The 17,520-nt window shown below is 51.0% G+C and overlaps 1 protein-coding gene and 1 non-coding gene across 2 annotated transcripts; one reads left to right on the top strand and one right to left on the bottom strand.

Moving 5' to 3' along the window:
- Positions 1-118: 118 nt before the first annotated feature.
- MAP1LC3B (microtubule associated protein 1 light chain 3 beta) lies at positions 119-8,776 on the bottom strand. The gene is made up of 4 exons (XM_063168167.1): positions 8,657-8,776; positions 6,158-6,213; positions 3,795-3,901; positions 119-1,603 (listed from the first exon to the last, which is right to left on the bottom strand). Exons 1-4 carry the CDS (start codon positions 8,694-8,696, stop codon positions 1,429-1,431), a joined length of 378 nt encoding a protein of 125 aa, XP_063024237.1. The 5' UTR covers positions 8,697-8,776; the 3' UTR covers positions 119-1,428.
- Positions 8,777-17,200: 8,424 nt separating this feature from the next.
- Positions 17,201-17,273, top strand: TRNAM-CAU (transfer RNA methionine (anticodon CAU)). Its single transcript has one exon. It is a non-coding gene; the product is annotated as a tRNA-Met (tRNA).
- Positions 17,274-17,520: the final 247 nt, after the last annotated feature.

The raw sequence follows: 17,520 nt of genomic DNA, 5'->3' as shown, positions 1-17,520 counted from the left end.
TTTTAAAGGGATTCAGCTGTGTGGGGGCTTCTCCAGCTTGGCAGTAGCAGAGAATTATTTTTAATTCCTTTAATTATTTTGCTGTGAAAACGCCTAGGAATAACCACATGAGCCGGAATTAAGTTGGGATGTAATCCATCCATATCAGCACTGTATTAATTTTAAAAAAGCAACATTTGTATCAGTCGATCACGTCGTAATTACAAGTACAGTTGTCAGTTATGAGTTAAACGAGTTCTTACACGAACAGAACTAAACAGAGAACAAGCTGCATCGAAAAGTTCACGTCGGAGTAAAAACACAAAGGACAATAAAAAACGGGCAGGGGGCCCCGGGAAAAGGAGATGCATGCAAAGAGTGGAGGAGGTACGAGGTGGAGGAGGTACAACGCGTGCACCCCGCGCAGTGCCAGGCGCTGTAGTATTGCTTCTGTCCCCGCCAGAGCCGGTGACACCGGGGACACACGGACACCGCGGGGATCCCGCCACGCCTCGCTGACAGCACTAGAGAAACACAGGTTATCCCACGGGAGAGCTCCCCTCTGCACAGCCTGCTCCCTGCCCGGGACACAGGAGCCTCCAGCCGTGCCACAAATCGTTTGTTCGGCAGCTCTGGGCAGCCGCTCCCGGCCCTGAGCTGCTCCTCCCGACTGCCGACCTCCGGGCCAGGGGCAGGATCCTATGGATCACTGGAAGCCAGCTCAGATGAACACACAGGGATTGGGAATTCGTAACAGACTGGAGTTTATTTCAGTGTTACCTGTCTGGGTGTGCATTTTACAGTTAGACACTTCCTAAATCTACGATAAAGCTGTGGTGTTTGGTATGAGTATTCCAGAAAGCGGCGCCGCCCCTGAGCGTGCGGCGCCCAAAAACCGGAGACACAAAGAGTTGTCCTTCCCCAGCTCACCCCGAGCACTTGCCTTAACTCCCTGCAGCACTGACACGAGTCTGATGGAGCTGCAGAAGAAAAAGCTCCCCTTTGGACCATTAAAATGCATTTGCTCTCATGAGAAACCTTCCCATTTAAAACCAAAAAATTTAAGGAATTGTAGGGAGAATTTCCAGCAAACTCACGGGAAACACTTTAGTTCCTCCCTGGTGCCTGTTTGCTCATTAAAAGTAAATCGAGTGTCCCTTTCTCTGCAAGTGTCACATGCACAAGTGGGCTCCTTTCATCAGGTCCAGACCTGTAAATGTGCCTGTGTGGAATAATATTAGGGCAGGTTTCAAAGCTGGAGGTGCTCGTCTGTACTGTTTAATAGTCACAAACAAGGCAAGGTGAGATGAGACACCTGCTAAAGCAAGACTATGCTAAGGACTGAGAGCGTAGGTGACATCCGGTTCTTTCCCTGGGGGGTGTGTGGGGAAGAGTGGGGGTGATGGCCAAGGCTCAACCCAAATCCTGGGCCAGGCCCAGCGGCGTGTCCTAGGCGGAGGCCGGCGCTCCAAAGGTCTCCTGGGAGGCGTAGACCATGTAGAGGAATCCATCCTCATCCTTCTCGCTCTCGTACACCTCGGAGATGGGCGTGGACACGCTCACCATGCTGTGCCCGTTCACCAGCAGGAAGAAGGCCTGGTTGGAGTTCAGCTGCAGGCGCCGCCTGGGGAGGGGTCAGGGGAAAGGGGGACAAAGGACAGATGGCAACTGTCACAGACATCTTTCATGAAAAATCCTTTCCTTAGGATTTTTCCTCCTGAGAAGCTGGAGGCCTCAGGAACAAAATGTAAACAATGGAATGCAACAGGTGGATCTTTGATTGGCTCATGTTGGTTGTTTCTAATTAATGGCCAATCACAGTCAGCTGGCTTGGACAGAGAGTCCGAGCCACAAGCCTTTGTTATCATTCTTTCCTATGCTATTCTTAGCCAGCCTTCTGATTAAGCCCTTTCTTCTATTCTTTTAGTACAGTTTTAATATAATATATCATAAAATAATAAATCAAGCCTTCTGAAACATGGAGTCAGATCCTCATCTCTTCCCTCATCCTCAGACCCCTGTAAACACTGTCACAGGCAATGGACAGTCCTCAGCAGCAAGGTCAGAGCAGAGAGTCAGGGAATGGTTTGGGGTGGAAGGATTTCAATAAAGCTCATCTCATTCCAACCTCTGTCATGGGCACCTTTCCCTGCATGTCCCCACCCAGCCCTGTCCCTCAAAACTGGGCTGAATTGCTAAATCCAGGCAGGTGCATCCCCTGGCAGAGCCCTCACTCAGGGGCAAGGCTGCACTCCAGAAGGGCACTGAACTGGAGGGACTGGGAAGAAGCACCCCTGGCATAACCAGGGACCTTTGGCTGGCAGCTCACTGGAATGAAAACCCAGAGATCCTTGGGAAGATTGGGAAAGAAAGGCAGAGCTTCCTTGCAAAACCTGGGCAAGTTTTAAACTCACTTTGTCACCAGCTCTGTAATGTCCTGGGTTTAACCTTGGAGCATCTTGCTCCCTCTCCTCCTCCTCCCTTCCCAAGAGAAGCACGGTGGGAAGGGCAGGGAGCCACAGGCTGCACAAAGTGCCTGGCACAGGAAACAGCTGATTTCTGATTTCCCTTGGATCATTCCAGCTCGGGGAAATGGGTGTTCCTGCTAAACTGCCTCCTGCAGAGCAGGTCTGCAGAGAGCAGCTCTTCCCACTGGATAAACCAAGTGAGAACAGCAGCTCAGGAGTGTGCAGCTGCCACCAAAGCAAGGAAAGAATAGATCAGAAGAGTTTCCTGCTGCTTCTACTCGCTGCTGAGGGGCAGCAGCAGCTGGAAACAAGGATTTATTTAGCTCCCTGGACAGGGACCCTCCCAAAGCCACACTAATCACTCCAGAGACAGCAGGCTGAGGGAAGGCAGCAGCTCTCCAAGGTTTGGGAAAGATGGGCTTTGCTGTGCATCACTGGAGCTGGCTGAGGCCCAAGTCTGGCCCGTACCAAATTATTTATTAACAGTAAAGCCAGAGAAAAAAGGTGAGAAAATCCTTCAGCCTGCAGTTAACCTCTTTGCCCAGGGGGTTTCATGTTCCTGAGAAACTCTGCAAGACTTGAGCAACCTGGTTCCTGTCTCCAGAGCCCTCTCTGCCTTTCTGCCTCCTGCAGGAGCTGGGATTTGCCTGTGACAGTTTTTGTTTGGACACCCTGGACAACTCCACAGCCCGTGGCCTCCACAAACCAGCTCCTGCTGCAGCCTGACCAGCACAAAACAAGCTCTGGTTTTCTGCTCACTTCTGGAGAACCCTTCTTGAGCCAGCAGAGATGCACTTCTAGCAGAATTTCTGACCACACAACTTCCACTCGGGGCTGTTCCCCTCTGCCTTTCCTGTAAGCTGAGCAAGCAGCCAGGGCAGAAACACTCTGGCCTGAGCTGGGGTTTCCCAGGCCTCAGTGCTGTCACTGAGGGAAACCTCAATTCCCAAAGGATGCCAGGACATCCCAGCTCTGGCTCTGAGCCCAAACTCCCCTTCCCAGTGGGTGGCAAGAGGCAGCCACTCCCGAGGGGGACTCCATGGCAGAAGAGAGGAGGAATCCCAAAATAGCCAAGGCAGAAGGACCCACGGCAGCCAGGGATTCACAGCCCCACACTCCTCCTACAGCTCTGGGAATGTGATTTCTCCTGGAGGCAGACTACCAGCCCAGCTCTCTTCAGAGTGGGGTTTTTCCAGCAAAGCAAAAGGAAAAGCACCTTCTCCTGATTTGTCCTAGTGCTCATTAGATGGATTTTCCATTTAGACCTCCCAAGTGCATCAGGGGGGAATTAACAGAGCATCACAGTCCAAGGTTGGTCAGTTCACACTGGAATCCCAGCAATACTACCTGATAATTTTGATTAGCTCGCTCATGTTGACATGATCTGGCACCAGGAACTTGGTCTTATCCAAAACTGGAAGCTGCTTCTCCCCCTTGTACCTTTCAATGATCACCTGAGAAGAAACACAAAGAGCAGAAGATGTGAAAGGCAGGAACAGTGTCTGGTGCCCCCATCTCCCCCTCCCAGCTCCATTTCCCTTCATCTGTGAATGCAGCATCTCCAGTCTGAGAAGCAGCAATCCATGGTTGGGCACAGTTATCCTAAAGGTCTTTTCCAACCCAAACAACTCTGTATTTCCATGAGAATTAATTACCTTCACGTGCTCCTCTGTTCTGTTTGCTAGAGCCACTGCACAGAGGGGTAACACACAGGGATTTTACAGCACACATCCACAGCTTCAGTGCAATTTTAAGAAAGTTCCTTTGCTGCAGTCATTTAACACAGCAACAAGAAAATCCAAGGAAAGACCAAGCCCACTCCCCTCTAACACACTGAGAGGCTGCCCAGGGCTTTGTGCTGCTGTACAAGTCTGCCAGATCAAGCAGTTGTCTCTGGAATTTCTCCAGTTTCAGGCCATCTCTCCAAGATCCACCACTCCAGATGACTCTGCTGTTCCATTCACCTCCCATGGTTCCTTCTAATACATGAGAAAAAGCTACTTTGGAAGAGTATAAACCCTCCAATTTCCAAATACAGGAGAAAATTTCCTCAAGCATGCTCAGGAACCAGTAACTCTGCCAGGACTGCTGTGCAATAACCACTTAATTCACAGAGAAACTGCAGATTTCCCAATTTAAGGAACACCCTGCCCAGCAACTGAGGGTAGTTCCTGCTTTAGAGAAGTGATCTCAGAACTCGTGTGCTCCTGTTTCCAGGGCCATGTGGGGTTTGTTGATTTCCAGTCACCAGGAGCTACGTGACACCAGTGCCTTGGATCCTCTCCATGCTCACAGGGTCTGGCTCTGTTGATCCTAAAAAGCTGCACAGGTGAAGAGATGCTGATTGAATTCTACCAGAGAAAGAGCCTTACATCACTCTAAATAAATGCTGGCTCATTCTGGGTAACAAAGCCCCACTATTTTTAAGCAGTAGATGTTTCTAACAGCAGAATGGAGGATGTTGACAGCACAGGAGGGATTTATTATCTGGTGTGACATTGCCACCTTATCTCATGCAGAACTGCAAATGACAATAACGAGGCAGTGACTGGCCCAGCAAGACTCCAGGGAGGGAGAGCTGGGAGTTTGCATCACCACATCTCCAGCAAGTTCCTTAGGTACCTCTGAATTTTTGGTTGGAACCTGGCCATGGCTGATTTAAAGTGAGGGTTTTGCCATAAATCCCTGACTTTCAATCTGTGGTCACAGAGCTTGGGGACTATGGCTAAGTGGTCTCTGAAAGGTGAGGGAAAAAGCAATATTTGTCAGGAAACAGATTTGCAAGGAAAGCACCTTTTGGGAAAATGAAACATTCCAAAAAAGTCAGAAAATCTCTGCTGTGAAGTATTCCTTGTTCCAGTGCCCAGCTGCACAGGGAAGCAGCAGTGGCAGCTCCAAAGTGAAGGAAGGAGTTTAAAGCCCAAGAAAAGCTGAAAACCTTTCAGTTTCTGTTTCTACAGCAGCTTCTGTCAGTGAGCTTGCTCGGGGAGTGGGGACAGTTTGCAGCAGTTGGTTCACAGCAGAATTTTCCACACACTGGGGTCACCAAATCCCAACACAGAGCCCAAGGCTGAGGGTCCCATTCAGTTCCCTCTGCTGAAAAACTCATCAGTGACAGGACACAATCCATGCCTTTTGCTTGAAGGATATTCTCTGCATTTTAACTTTGAGGATGCAGTGAATAAAATAAAATACAAACTTGGGCAGCATTTGGAGCTGAGCAGCTGAGGAGTGACATCCAATGTGAGCTGGACAGCCCAGCAGCATTCCTGGAGACCTAAGCACTGGCCCATCCCAGGAGAAAAGGATTTTTTCTGATAAACAAATCCATCTCTGCCTCTGCACTCCTGTCCACTCTTCTTGCTGAGCCTCTGAAGACTCTTAATTCAGAGAAGAAAACCACAGAGAGAGGAGCTGAGTGCTCAGGAGGACCTCAGAGCTCAGCTGGGGTGTGGTTTTGTTCCAAGTTACAAAACACAAGTGCAGAACTCCGGAAATGCCACTTCCTGCAGCCCCTGAGAGCACCTTGCTGCACCACACCAACCGTGAGAATTGCTGCTTGAGAATGCTCCTGAAATCCAGGCTGAGCCACCCTCAGCTGCCAGGTTCTCATGTGGTCTCCTCAGGACAGCTCTTTCACAGCTTTCTAACTGCAAAAAAGACCATCAGGCTGGAAACTGAAGTAAAAAAATTAAAAGAACTGGACTTACTGGTATTTTAGTGGGATGCTGATCCCGAATCAGTCGTACATCTTCCACTCTTTGTTCTGCAAGGGATTAAAAAAAATCTGTTTAAACATTCACAGTTAATGCTGTTATTTCCTTATTTCTCCACCAGTGAACAGAGGGACCATGTGTCAGGAAAAGCCAGAAGAGGAAATTCAGGCAAAGCAATTTCCAAATGGGCCAGCATTATCAGGAGTACAACCTCTCCTGTGACAGCTGATCCCCTGCTCCTTAAGCCAAGGTGACAAGCGCTGTGTGCACCTGCCTGGCACTCCTAGAAAGTGTTAAAGGAGATCCTTTCCTCCCCACACCCCTCACTTGCTGCCCACTGAAGCACACATTTCACCTCACACAGCTAAGGCCTCAAATTACACCACCCAAATGAACAACTAAATACCCCGTGCTATTTCTGTCGGGTCCCAGAAGAGGAAATGGTCAACAATTATTTGAGCCCCGGGACTGGCCCAAGCCTGGCAGCATCAGCTTTCCTTGTGAGCTCTCCTGTTACCAAATTCCAGGTTTTATTTTGACTCGGCCTCACCCATTGTTGCAGGAGCTGCTGGACCTACACATTTTGCCCCTCTCTGTGCCAGTTTTCGGGATAAAGTTCAGCTGTCCTCAGACAGGAATATTAATAGAACAGATATCATGAACCTGGCTAAAGTACACGAGGCAGAGTAAACAGCCCAGCTGCTTTCAGGGGCTGCCCCGTTTGTCTGTCCCCTGCCTACTTTCACATTCAGTGAACTCAATTTTAAGCCTCTGTTCTGCAGCAGGACGGGGCTTTCCAGGCTGTTTTCAGGTTCCAAACAGCTCCGAGAGAGATGATTTAGTGTTGCATCACGGCTTGAAGGCACACCTGCCCGGGGAGAGGAGCACTCAGGCCAGCTCCTGTTGGAATGCTAATGGCAGGACACTCAGCAATAACATCCCCGTGTTTGTGCCCATGGAGCACATCCTGCTCGGGAGCCCGGCAAGGAATGCAGCTCCCTGAATCACCGTGGGGAGCTGCAGGTGAATCAGGCAGAGCTCAGGCAAGGAGCATGCAAAGCCTTCACCTGAAACCACCTCACATCCCGAGCCACATTCCCACAGCAGGAGCGCTGCAAGGGCACAGAGCTCCACCTCGTTAAAACACTTCTTAAGATTAACCAAAAACACAAAAGGTGCGTGGAGAGAGTGAGACCAACCATCCACCTGGCGAACACTGACTTTTCAGCTGGAACAGGTTTGTTCACAGCAATGTTATTCAGCAGAACTCCCCGGAGCAGAAGGAACATAAACCGGGCAAATCATGGAGATTATTGTGTGTGGTGTGTTCAAAACCAGGCCCCAGTCAGGCACAGATAAACACTGTTCTCTGACGACAGTAGTTGCAGTGGCAACTGCTTGGCTGCCATCCTAGCTGAACTTAATACCTGCAACAGAGGCTGCTGACAGCCGAGGGGGTCAACAACAGTTTTGGAAGGCTCTGAGAAAAGGGGCGGCATAAACACAGACTTTTGTCAGACCCACATCCTCCCCTCTTCCCTGCAGGGAACTGCTCACATTTAGCACAACAGCCAAGGCAAGGGTGGGCACATCACAAAGCTCTCTTAAGCAGCTTGACTCTAACCCAAAGGCAGGAAGAAAGGAAAATCTGGATCAATTACTTCCACCAATTCCATCTCACGTACGGGATTTTATAGTTCATGCAGAAATAGGTTACGCTGCCAGTTCGCGTTACCCTCGCAGCGCTTGAGCCTCCCTCCCTGACACACATGGGCAGATCCCGAGCCCTTTGATTGCTCCGGATCCATCCTGAGCGCACACGCACAAGCGTGCCACGGCTCTATCGAGCCTGCTCCTTCTCCAAAGGCACTAATCTCATTTTCCCAGCCATCATTACACAGCTCTTTTCGATGCCCTGCTCGTTTTCTGAGCCAAACAGAGACAGGAGCCACACGCCCCGGTGGAGAATTGCCCTCGCCGCGCCAGGCACCGGCTGCCAGCGGAGCTTTAACGCCGCTGCCACTGGCGCAGAGGCCGCCGGACACTGAGCAGACACCGGAGGGAAGGGCAGGCCCAGCTCCTGGCACACACACCGAGGATGTTTTCCAGGCTCCTGGGAGTTTTGCAGTCGATAACAGATGATGCCATTAAGAGATCTCCCCACCCCGAGCACAGATCTCCTCAGCCGGGCACAGCACATCTCGCCACACCACAAAACCCCCACGTCCCGAACAAACAACCCGGGTAAACAACCCCGGAGCACGGGCCGGGCTTTGACTCCGCCGCGGCCCGGAGCAGGCCGGGGCATCGGGGCAGCCCCGGGCCCGCTCCGCCCGCGGGTCCCCGCTGTCAGCAGGAGCCGCCCGCGGACCCTCGCTGCTCCCACCGCCCTCGGCCCCCTCCCCTCCCCGCCGCGGCGATCCCCCCGCAGCCCAACGGCACTGGCAGCTCCGGCTGGGCCGCACCCGCCGCGTCCCTCCCCGGGGCGCTCACCGAAGGTGCGGCGCTGCTTGAAGCTCTTCTCCGAGGGCATGGCGGCGTTCGCTCGGCCCGGGCCCGGCGGCGGCTCTGCGCGGCGGCAGCGGACACCTCCGAGTGCCGGCGCCCGCCCCCCGCGCCGCCGCGGCCGCTCGGCCGTCAGCTGACAGCGCGTCAGCCGGGCCCCGCCTCGCCCCGCCGGCATCTTGAGTGTGGCACGGGCCCCCGCCGGCATGGCCGCCCGGTGACACACAGCCATGGTGCTGGGGGAATGTCACGGTGCCCTGGCGGTGTTCCTGCTCTGCGACACACGGCCATGGCCGCCTCGGTGCCAGGCTGTGTTGTGTTTAGTGACACAGCCATAGCCGCCTCGGTGCCAGGCCGTTTCCCTCAGTGCCGCACAGCCATGGCCACCTCGGTGCCCGGCAGTGTTCTCAGTGACACAGAGCCATGGCCACCTCGGTGCCAGGCTGTGTTCCTCATTCAGTGACACAGAGCCATGACTGCCTCGGTGCCAGGCTGTGTTCCTCATTCAGTGACATGGCCGTGGCTGCCTCGGTGCCAGGCCATGTTCCTCATTCAGTGACACAGCCATGACCACTTTGGTGCCAGGCCGTGTTCTCCTCCATGAGGCCATGTTCTCCTCAGTGACACAGCCATGGCTGCTTCAGTGCCAGGCAGTGTTCCTCATTCAGTGACACACAGCTATGGCCACCTCAGTGCCAGGCCGTGTTCTCCTCAGTGACACAGCCGTGGCCACCTTGGTGCCAGGCCATGTTCTCCTCAGTGAAACACGGCCATGGCCAACTCAGTGCCAGGCTCTGTTCCTCATTCAGTGACACAGCCATGGCCGCCTCAGTGCCATGGCGTGCTCCTCATTTAGTGACACAGCCATGGCCACATCAGTGCCAGGCCATGTTCCCCTTCAGCAACAAAAAAGAGCAATGTCCCCAGGAAAGTGGTGGATTCCCTAACGTTGGGCATTCCAATATTCAGCTATCTTGTCTAGATGGTGCTTTTGCCAAGAAAGGTTGGGCCAGATGATCCTCAAGGTCCCTTCCAACCTGGTATTCCATTATTCCATTATTCCATGAACTCGCTGGATGGCCACCTTGGAGTAGCCCACAATGTCCCCTTCAACATAAACACTTTTCTCCATGCAAAAGTGGAAGTTCAATGATCTGTCACCAGTTCGCCTTCACATTGGCATGGATATGGGCAGAGTTTACACTGGAAGAACAAAATTTCAGGAGCAGGTGCTCCGATTCTCTTGGAAGGCACCCCCCGGTCTCATGCGGTTTGTGAGGAATTGATTAAATCACAACTTCAGTCACAGATACCACGTTGTGAGTAAAACTGCCCAACTGTTTCCTGCTTAGCAGCTTTCTGACACAAGCTGTTGGCTGGAGCCTTTCAGCTGCATCTCTCTTTCTCTCTCTTTCTCTCACATTCATTCCTGGCACCGTGGTTTGAATTTAAGGATGATTTTGCATCAATAGGGCACAATCTCGCTGAACAATCCAAGGAACAGGGAGCCATGACCAGGATTGTCCTTAGGGGTACATGGAGAAGGACAGCTCTCTAACCATCTTAGAGATTGTCAGTGTTTTTGCATTTTTGGGGTGGAGTGATGCATTGAAGTTGGAGTGAATCTCCACTCACACAAAGGAATGAGGGTTCATGACCTAATTTTGTGATTCAAGGTCATGCAGTTCCAGTAGCCTGTCATTACGAGGCCATTAAAGATGTGACTAACAAGGAAATACAGCCCTGAGGTGTGTGTTTGCTCTGTCCATCACATCACTGTCCAGGGATAGCAGGTGAGACATGCATGACCAGCAGAACACTGATACATCTGCAACTTAAAACACCAATCCCAAAAAAAACATCCCAAATTTCTGTGTCGACAGGACTCTTCTTTATTTAAATGCCTGCCTTTGAAAAAAAAATAAAAACACTTTCCAGGCTGAGGAAATTCCACCATGCTCTCAGAATTGTGTCTGAGGGCTGAAGGCAGGAGGATGAAGCCACATAATGTTATTTTTGGGGTGTACAGGTGCATCCTGGTGTCAGGACTGACAATCCCAGGCTCTGTGTGCCGTGTGCTTTGCATCCACAAGCCGACTGTTAGCAGGGCTGCAGCTCGGGCTGAAAGCATCCATATGGTGCTTGGGGAGAGCCACAATCAGAGTATCTGCTGACAGGCTGGGCTATCACATGCTCCTCTCATAAATAATCTGCAGAGACTGTGAGAAGGAAACTTAGATCCACACCGAGACTCGCCTGACCTTTCCCTCCTCGGCGCAGCCCTCGCCCGTGTCTGCGTGTCGACAGCACAGACAGTTGGCCAGTCTGGATTTGGGGAAGGTGTTAGGAGCAGTTGGAATGACAGCATGGACACAGCCTTTGGGATCAGCTCTGCCTCAGCACAGCTCCCCAGCCCTGCTGAGAAAACGCTGCTTTGGAAAATGCTTTGGCTTCAGGCTCGGCGACGGCGCTGGAACAGAGCCCTTCAAAAATGGAGCCACAGAGCGTTTCTATCCTGGCCTTAGAACACTTTATAAAGCATTTAGGCTGAGGAAGAGGAGACTTAACCCAAAGGGGACATTACACGGTCTTCAAATATGCAAAAGGTTTCTGCAGAGCGGGAGGGAATTAGCTCTTCCCTGCATGCTGTGGGACCAGGATGAGAAATAATGAGCTTACAGCTTGGAAAAGGCCATAGAAATTAGGAACTGGGATAAGGGTAAGAACTGTTGAGCACCAGAAGAAATTCCCTAGGAAAGGAATAGAATAATCACCTTTGGATGTTTTTATTTAACGAGAAATTAGTAAAACATCTGCTCTGAAGAGTTCAGGGAGAATTGTTCTGATCTCAGGGAGAAGGATGGGGTAAATAATCCCCCACAGTCCCTGTCGGCCCTAGTTTTGCATGAGGCAAAGGAGATGTGATTTCCCAAATTTACCAAGCAGGTTAGAGCACAGGCTGGGTTTGGATTCCAGCTCAGATCCTCCTGTCTGCACCTAATAAATACTAATACTTAATAAATACACTAGACTAAATACTAAGTAAAAAAAAAATGCAACACAGGTTTTCCCAACTGTTCTTTCTTCCACAAGGTTGGGTTGGTGTTTTTTTGTTAAAAATCCAGTATGAACAGTGACTTCAAACCGTGGCTGATATTCCCAGCATTTCCCTTGGGAAAAACTCCCACTTTTCCTATTTTTTTCCCACATGAGCTGCCTCACAATGAAACGAGTGTATTTCACATTCAGAATAATAAATCATCCCCTCATTTTTCTGGTACAACAGGACTGAAAAGGCTTTTTTTTTTTTTTTCCAAGGAGCAGACAAAGCTGTTCCTCTGCAGTGCTGCACCCTTCCTGGAAGACAGCACTCTGTGTGGGGCTGGGAGCTCAGCAGCTGTCAGCAGTATTAAATTCACCAGGAACACAGAGTAAAGCCCCATAAAATAAAAGGAAGGACACTGTGCTGATAATAACTTGCATTTCAACCTGAATTAAAATACCTCCCCTTGGTTCTTTGCTCACAAATTGTTCTTATCGATCCAGCTCAGCTCAAGATTAATGTGGGTTTGGTTTCTTTATAAGTGTGCAGCTATTACCCAGCTGCTATTGGAGATTTTCAGGCAGAATCTGACTGTAGAGAATTGTTTGCAGGGCCTTAAAATAACTCTTCTGGGAAGTTTTCATCTTGAATTTGCCTCAAGATGGTGGCTGCCTTTAAGAACAAATTCCCACACTTCAAATTTCACCTTCTGAGTTAGGAGAACTTAAGGAAAAAGTGGTGAGAATGGCCAAATATCTGTTTTAGGGGTAGAAAAGTGTAATTTGAGAGAAGTGAAGCTAGAGAGGAATCTCACATTTTGCCTGGGTGGGTTTTCTCTGAGGTCTGACAACAGCTGAGCCTGTCTCTCAGTGGGAGCACAACACTTTTGGAATATCACATGTTCTAGACTTTTAGACATGCTTTTTGTGGATGGCAAATCCAAGCCAACACACAGATGTGTGCAGTGTCATCACAAAAACATGATTTCCATAGAATGTTTGGCCAAAATCTCCCCTTGCAAGAAGGATTGCCCAAGACATTGCTGGGTACCATAACTGACGTCAGTTCCTGCTGTTCCTGCTGTTGCAGCAAACAGCTCTTGGCTGCAGGATCAGGTTTGAAATGGGAGATGTTGCTTGATGGAACACGGTGAATCAGTTGGTGTGAGCAGCACTGAGCTGTGTTTGTGTACTGATTTCACTCACAAAATCCAGAACACCTTGGCGAGCAGCAGCGACAGCGCGGGAGGCAGAGCGGGGAAGCCGTGGAATAACCCAGCGTGGAACAAGGTCTTCCCCTGGATTTGATATCTCTAGGATTGAAGCAATCCCTCACGTGTTCAAATATTAGCTGAGCACTGTGTTGCCTGTGGTTCAGAAAGCACTGTCCTCACTGATGTTGAGAGGTTCTGAGGTTGCACAACCACAGAGCAGCGGCCAGGAATAGCACCCCAACACCTGACCCCCCCAGAGCAGGAGAATCCTTCTGCCAGCTGAGCTGCTCCAGCTGTTGAACAGAGCTAAATTGTTCAGGCTGCACTGGGGCCAAATCTGGAGGGACAAGAACTGTTTGTGGCAGAAGTGTTGTGATGTCTTGGGTGACTCCAGACACTCACAGCCTTTAGATCGACTGATTCCTCATGGAAGCAAGGACAGCACATTGAAGAAAGATCATACCCTCTTCCATAAGTAATAGAATCATGGAATGTTTGGGGTTGGAAGGTTAGAAGTGACCTTAAAAGTTTGGCTTGGAAGGGGCCTTTAAACTCATCCACTGCCAACCCCCTGCTGTGGCAGGGACACCTTCAACTATCCCAGGTGTCTCCAAGGGGACACTTCTAGGCATGAGGCACTCACAGCTTCTCTGGGAACCTGTTCAGGGTCTCACCACCCTCCCAGGGAGGAATTCCTTCCCAATATCCCATCTATCCCTGCCCTCCTGCCCCTTAAAGAGAGGGCATGGAGCTCTGCTCTAAAGCAGAAGGAGGCGACCACTTCCTGAGCCATCAGCAGCTTTTCTGCACTGCTCTGGATTTCCCCTGAAGAGCCCAGCCTGTCCAATGCTGTTTATCCTGCAAATCTGGTGAGATCAATGTCCACAAATCAAGGAAGTGGGAAATCATAGACCCAGGACAAGAAGAGCTGTTTTCCAGCTTAAAATACACACATGACTAAAACAAAACTCTTCAGCCTTTCTATTTGGGATATTCTCTCTTTGATGTGTCCTCCCTCCAAGGATGGGAGCAGTTTTTTAGGAGGCAGGAGCAGTCTTTGTTTTTTATTACAAAGCAGAAATCTCAGTGTAGGCTCCTGCCAAAAAAACATGCTGCAAATACTCTCAGTGGCAAACAGGGCTTGCAGACAGGGTTTGTTCATCTGTCTCGGCCTGCCTTGCCATACTTTTCTGTCCCTCTTGCCAAATGGAAAATAAATCATTCTGCCCTCTCTGTTCTGGTTATAATTTGCTGGATATGCCATCAGCTGCCTCACCCCTGCTCAGAGCCTGGGAAGGCATAAACACTTCCAGGATTACAGAAAATGAGGACACTAACTTTGGGACCCATCCAAAGCCCTTTAGTGGGTGTGAAGACTAATTGGCTACAGCGAGAGCTGCATCAGCTCCTTAATTGCTGAGGGGAAATGAAACAATAACATTTCCCCTTTCCCTACATCCTTTTCCAAGAGCCCTGTGGTAAGGGCTGCGAGCTGCCTGCCTCAGACAGCAGCACTGGAGAGCTCCAGGCCATTACTCAGGAATGTTTTCCAAGGAAGGTGCTCAGACAGTGCCACAGAGGATGGGAGATGATGATAAGGCACTTTTCCTGTTTTCCCTACTTTGTCACAAACAAAGCTGCTTGATTCAGATAATGGGTTTGGTGAGATAGGGGAGAAAGCAGCAATTTTAGGCTTTAATGACTGAAGTTGAAGGTGATATTCAGTTATAACCTCCCTGTTGCACACCAGGTGTCCATCTTCTGGCCCTCAAGGACCTTGGAAATTGGAGACAGCAATTGTTTCTCCTCTCTGATGTGATGAAGGGCTGGCATTCCCTCACTCTGTCCTGTTAGAAGGGAAAACATGGTGACTGGGAGCTCTGTGAGCTTTGCCTCAGGCTTTGCTGGGCTCTGGCTGGCATCGGTGCGGGATGGAGGTGGGCACTGCCTTCTCCCTTTGCCCTTCCTCGTTTGCAGGAAATCAGCACGGGGCAATGGAGCTCCGTGGGAATTGGCATGGATTTGTGATGGGCTGTCCATCACAGCCCTTTCCAACCCTGCCTTCTGCTGGCTTGGACAGGAAGGGGGTCAGTGGGCCAAGGGAAGGCTGATGGATGAGAAATGTGGCTCAGCACCCATGGAGCCAAGGTGGGTGTCAGGTTGTAGGGGTCAGGTGGGTGAGGGAAAGGGGAGAAGGTTGTAGGGTGATTAGGCAGCAGGAACATTCAGTGAGAAAGGAGAAAGTTCAGATAAAAATATAAAAGCAAAAGAGGGGAAAGCATGTGTGTGCTGTAGACTGCTGTGGTTCTGCTCCAGGCAATGTCACCCAGGACATCTTTTGTTTCATTCACACAAAAATCCTTGCCATCAGTGCTTTCCCCTGTCCCCTCCATGAACCCATCACTTCCTAAACAAACAGACACGACAAGGCCTTTGAAAGCTGTGTCAGAACCTTTAAGTACCAGCTGAGCATAATGTAAGGTGGGGAAAGGCAGTGGTTCCCTACAGGTGGAAAACAGCTCCGGCCGTATTTCCAAAGCCCTGATGTTTGCTTCACATGACTCACTGCCCATGTGCCTTGGTGTAGATGCTTGGAGCAGCTTTTTGTAATGTAATCAGAGCTGTGGGCACTCCATTTGTCCATCACTGAGGCCCCAAAGGATTAACACAGCACTAAAAATGACACCTCATCCTGCCTGTGGGCAGAGTCAGGGGGTGGAATGCAGAGGTTCAGCCTGGGGAAGCTGAGCATTTATTCATCCCAGGGCTGGAGCAATGTTGTTTGTACCATGAGCCAGCCTGGACTCATCATGTCATCATCCCATATCCAGATCCTTGGCAGTCAGGGTGTCCTGACCCCGATAACACCACCTGCCCATTAGACCCTTGGCCAAATCTGTGGGCAGCTCAAGCATCTCATCTGCTCTGGCGAGACCATGAAGGACTGTGAGCAGTAGGACAAGGAGGGTGATGCTCCCCTCTTCTCTGCTCTCGTGAAATCCCACTGGAGCTCTGTGCCTATCCCTGGAGCCCTCAGTGTAAGGAGGATGTGGAGCTGCTGGAGAGAGCCCAGAGGAGCCAGGGAGCTGCTCCAAAAGCTGGGAAAACTCTGCTCTGCTGGGACACCTGGGGGTGCTCACCTGGAGAGGAGAAGGCTCCAGGGAGAGCTCAGAGCCCCTCAAGGGGCTCCAGGAGAGCTGGAGAGGGACTGGGGACAAGGGATGGAGGGAATGGCTTCCACTGCCAGAGGGCAGGGAAGTATGGGATATTGGGAATAGGAATTGTTCCCTGGGGAGGTGCCCAGAACAGCTGTGGCTGCCCCTGGATCCCGGCCAGTGCCCAAGGCCAGATTGGACAGAGCTTGGAGCACCCTGGAACAGTGGAAGGTGTCCCTGCCATGGCAGGGGGTGGAATGGGATGATTTTAAGGTCCTTTCCAACCCAAACCATTGTGGGATTCTACAGTGTCCAAAGGTGCGTTCCTCCTTCATCCTCTGCCATCTCCTTGCTCTGCAGAGCAGCCTCCCTGCAGCGATTCTCGTGGGCGATGCTCTCAGACTTCCTGCATCAATTAAATCTCTGTTTTCCCTTCTTCTGCTAGTTTGGGGATTTGTTGCTCGATTGTCATGGCGACTGCATCCGTGGGACCCTCACTGAGGGTGAGGCTCCTGCATTAGGATTCAGGGCAGCACTTCAGCCAGCATCACTGGGGACCCTCTTGTGCTCAGCACTCTCTGAGAGCAGGGAGCTCATTCCACCGCAGAAATCCCAGCTGAACAGCGTCTCTTCACAGCAAACGAGGCTGCCTCTAATTTTTGTTAATTATGTGGAAGCAATTTGATTTCTTCGTGAGCCTGTTGTCAGCACAGCCCTCACAGTCTATTCCTGGCCAGCAGGATGAGGATGCTTAAGAACCCCAAAGGACTCTGCAGCTGTTTTGCAGAACAACATGGAATAAAAAAGGAGCCATTTCCAAAATAAATAAAAAAATACAAAAAAAGACAAAACCCAAGATATTTCTTGCAGAGCACTGTGGGAAAGAGGAGCCATTTTCGAAAAGACATGAGGTCTGCCTGGCAGAGAAGCAGGGGAAAGAAGGAATGGGGGAAAGAACAATGAAACGATCAAAAGAGGTGCAGAAAATGAGATTTTTTGTAAGGAAAGAGGTTTCTCAGGCAGCACGCCGGGAATGGCGGTGAAGACAAGAGCACCAAGAATGGCCCGAGAAGGCGGAGGCCGAGAACAAGAGCTGTGCGCGCAAGCCAGGTTTTCGAGGAGCCTCGTTAGCGCAGTAGGTAGCGCGTCAGTCTCATAATCTGAAGGTCGTGAGTTCGATCCTCACACGGGGCAAAGATGGTTTCCTCCTTTTTTTTTTCTCTTTCCTCTCCCGCAGCCAGACTTTCCCAAGGAAAGGGAGTGTCTGTTTTTTTCATGGGATTGGAGCAGGAAGCGTGACGGGACGCGGCGAACACGGCCCCAGCCCCGCACCGGCCCGCAGCGCGGCGGTTACCGGGCACCGGCCCCGCCATGCGCACGGTCCCTCCGCCCGCTAGGGGGCGCGCACGCTGGTTGTGTCGGTTGGGCACCAGGCGTCCGC

This window comes from Melospiza melodia, chromosome 13, assembly GCF_035770615.1.
Source record: "Melospiza melodia melodia isolate bMelMel2 chromosome 13, bMelMel2.pri, whole genome shotgun sequence".
In the NCBI taxonomy this organism is placed as follows: Eukaryota; Metazoa; Chordata; class Aves; order Passeriformes; family Passerellidae; genus Melospiza; species Melospiza melodia.
The sequence above is the reverse complement of the archived record's forward strand: the minus strand, read 5'-3'. Positions and strand labels throughout refer to the sequence as shown.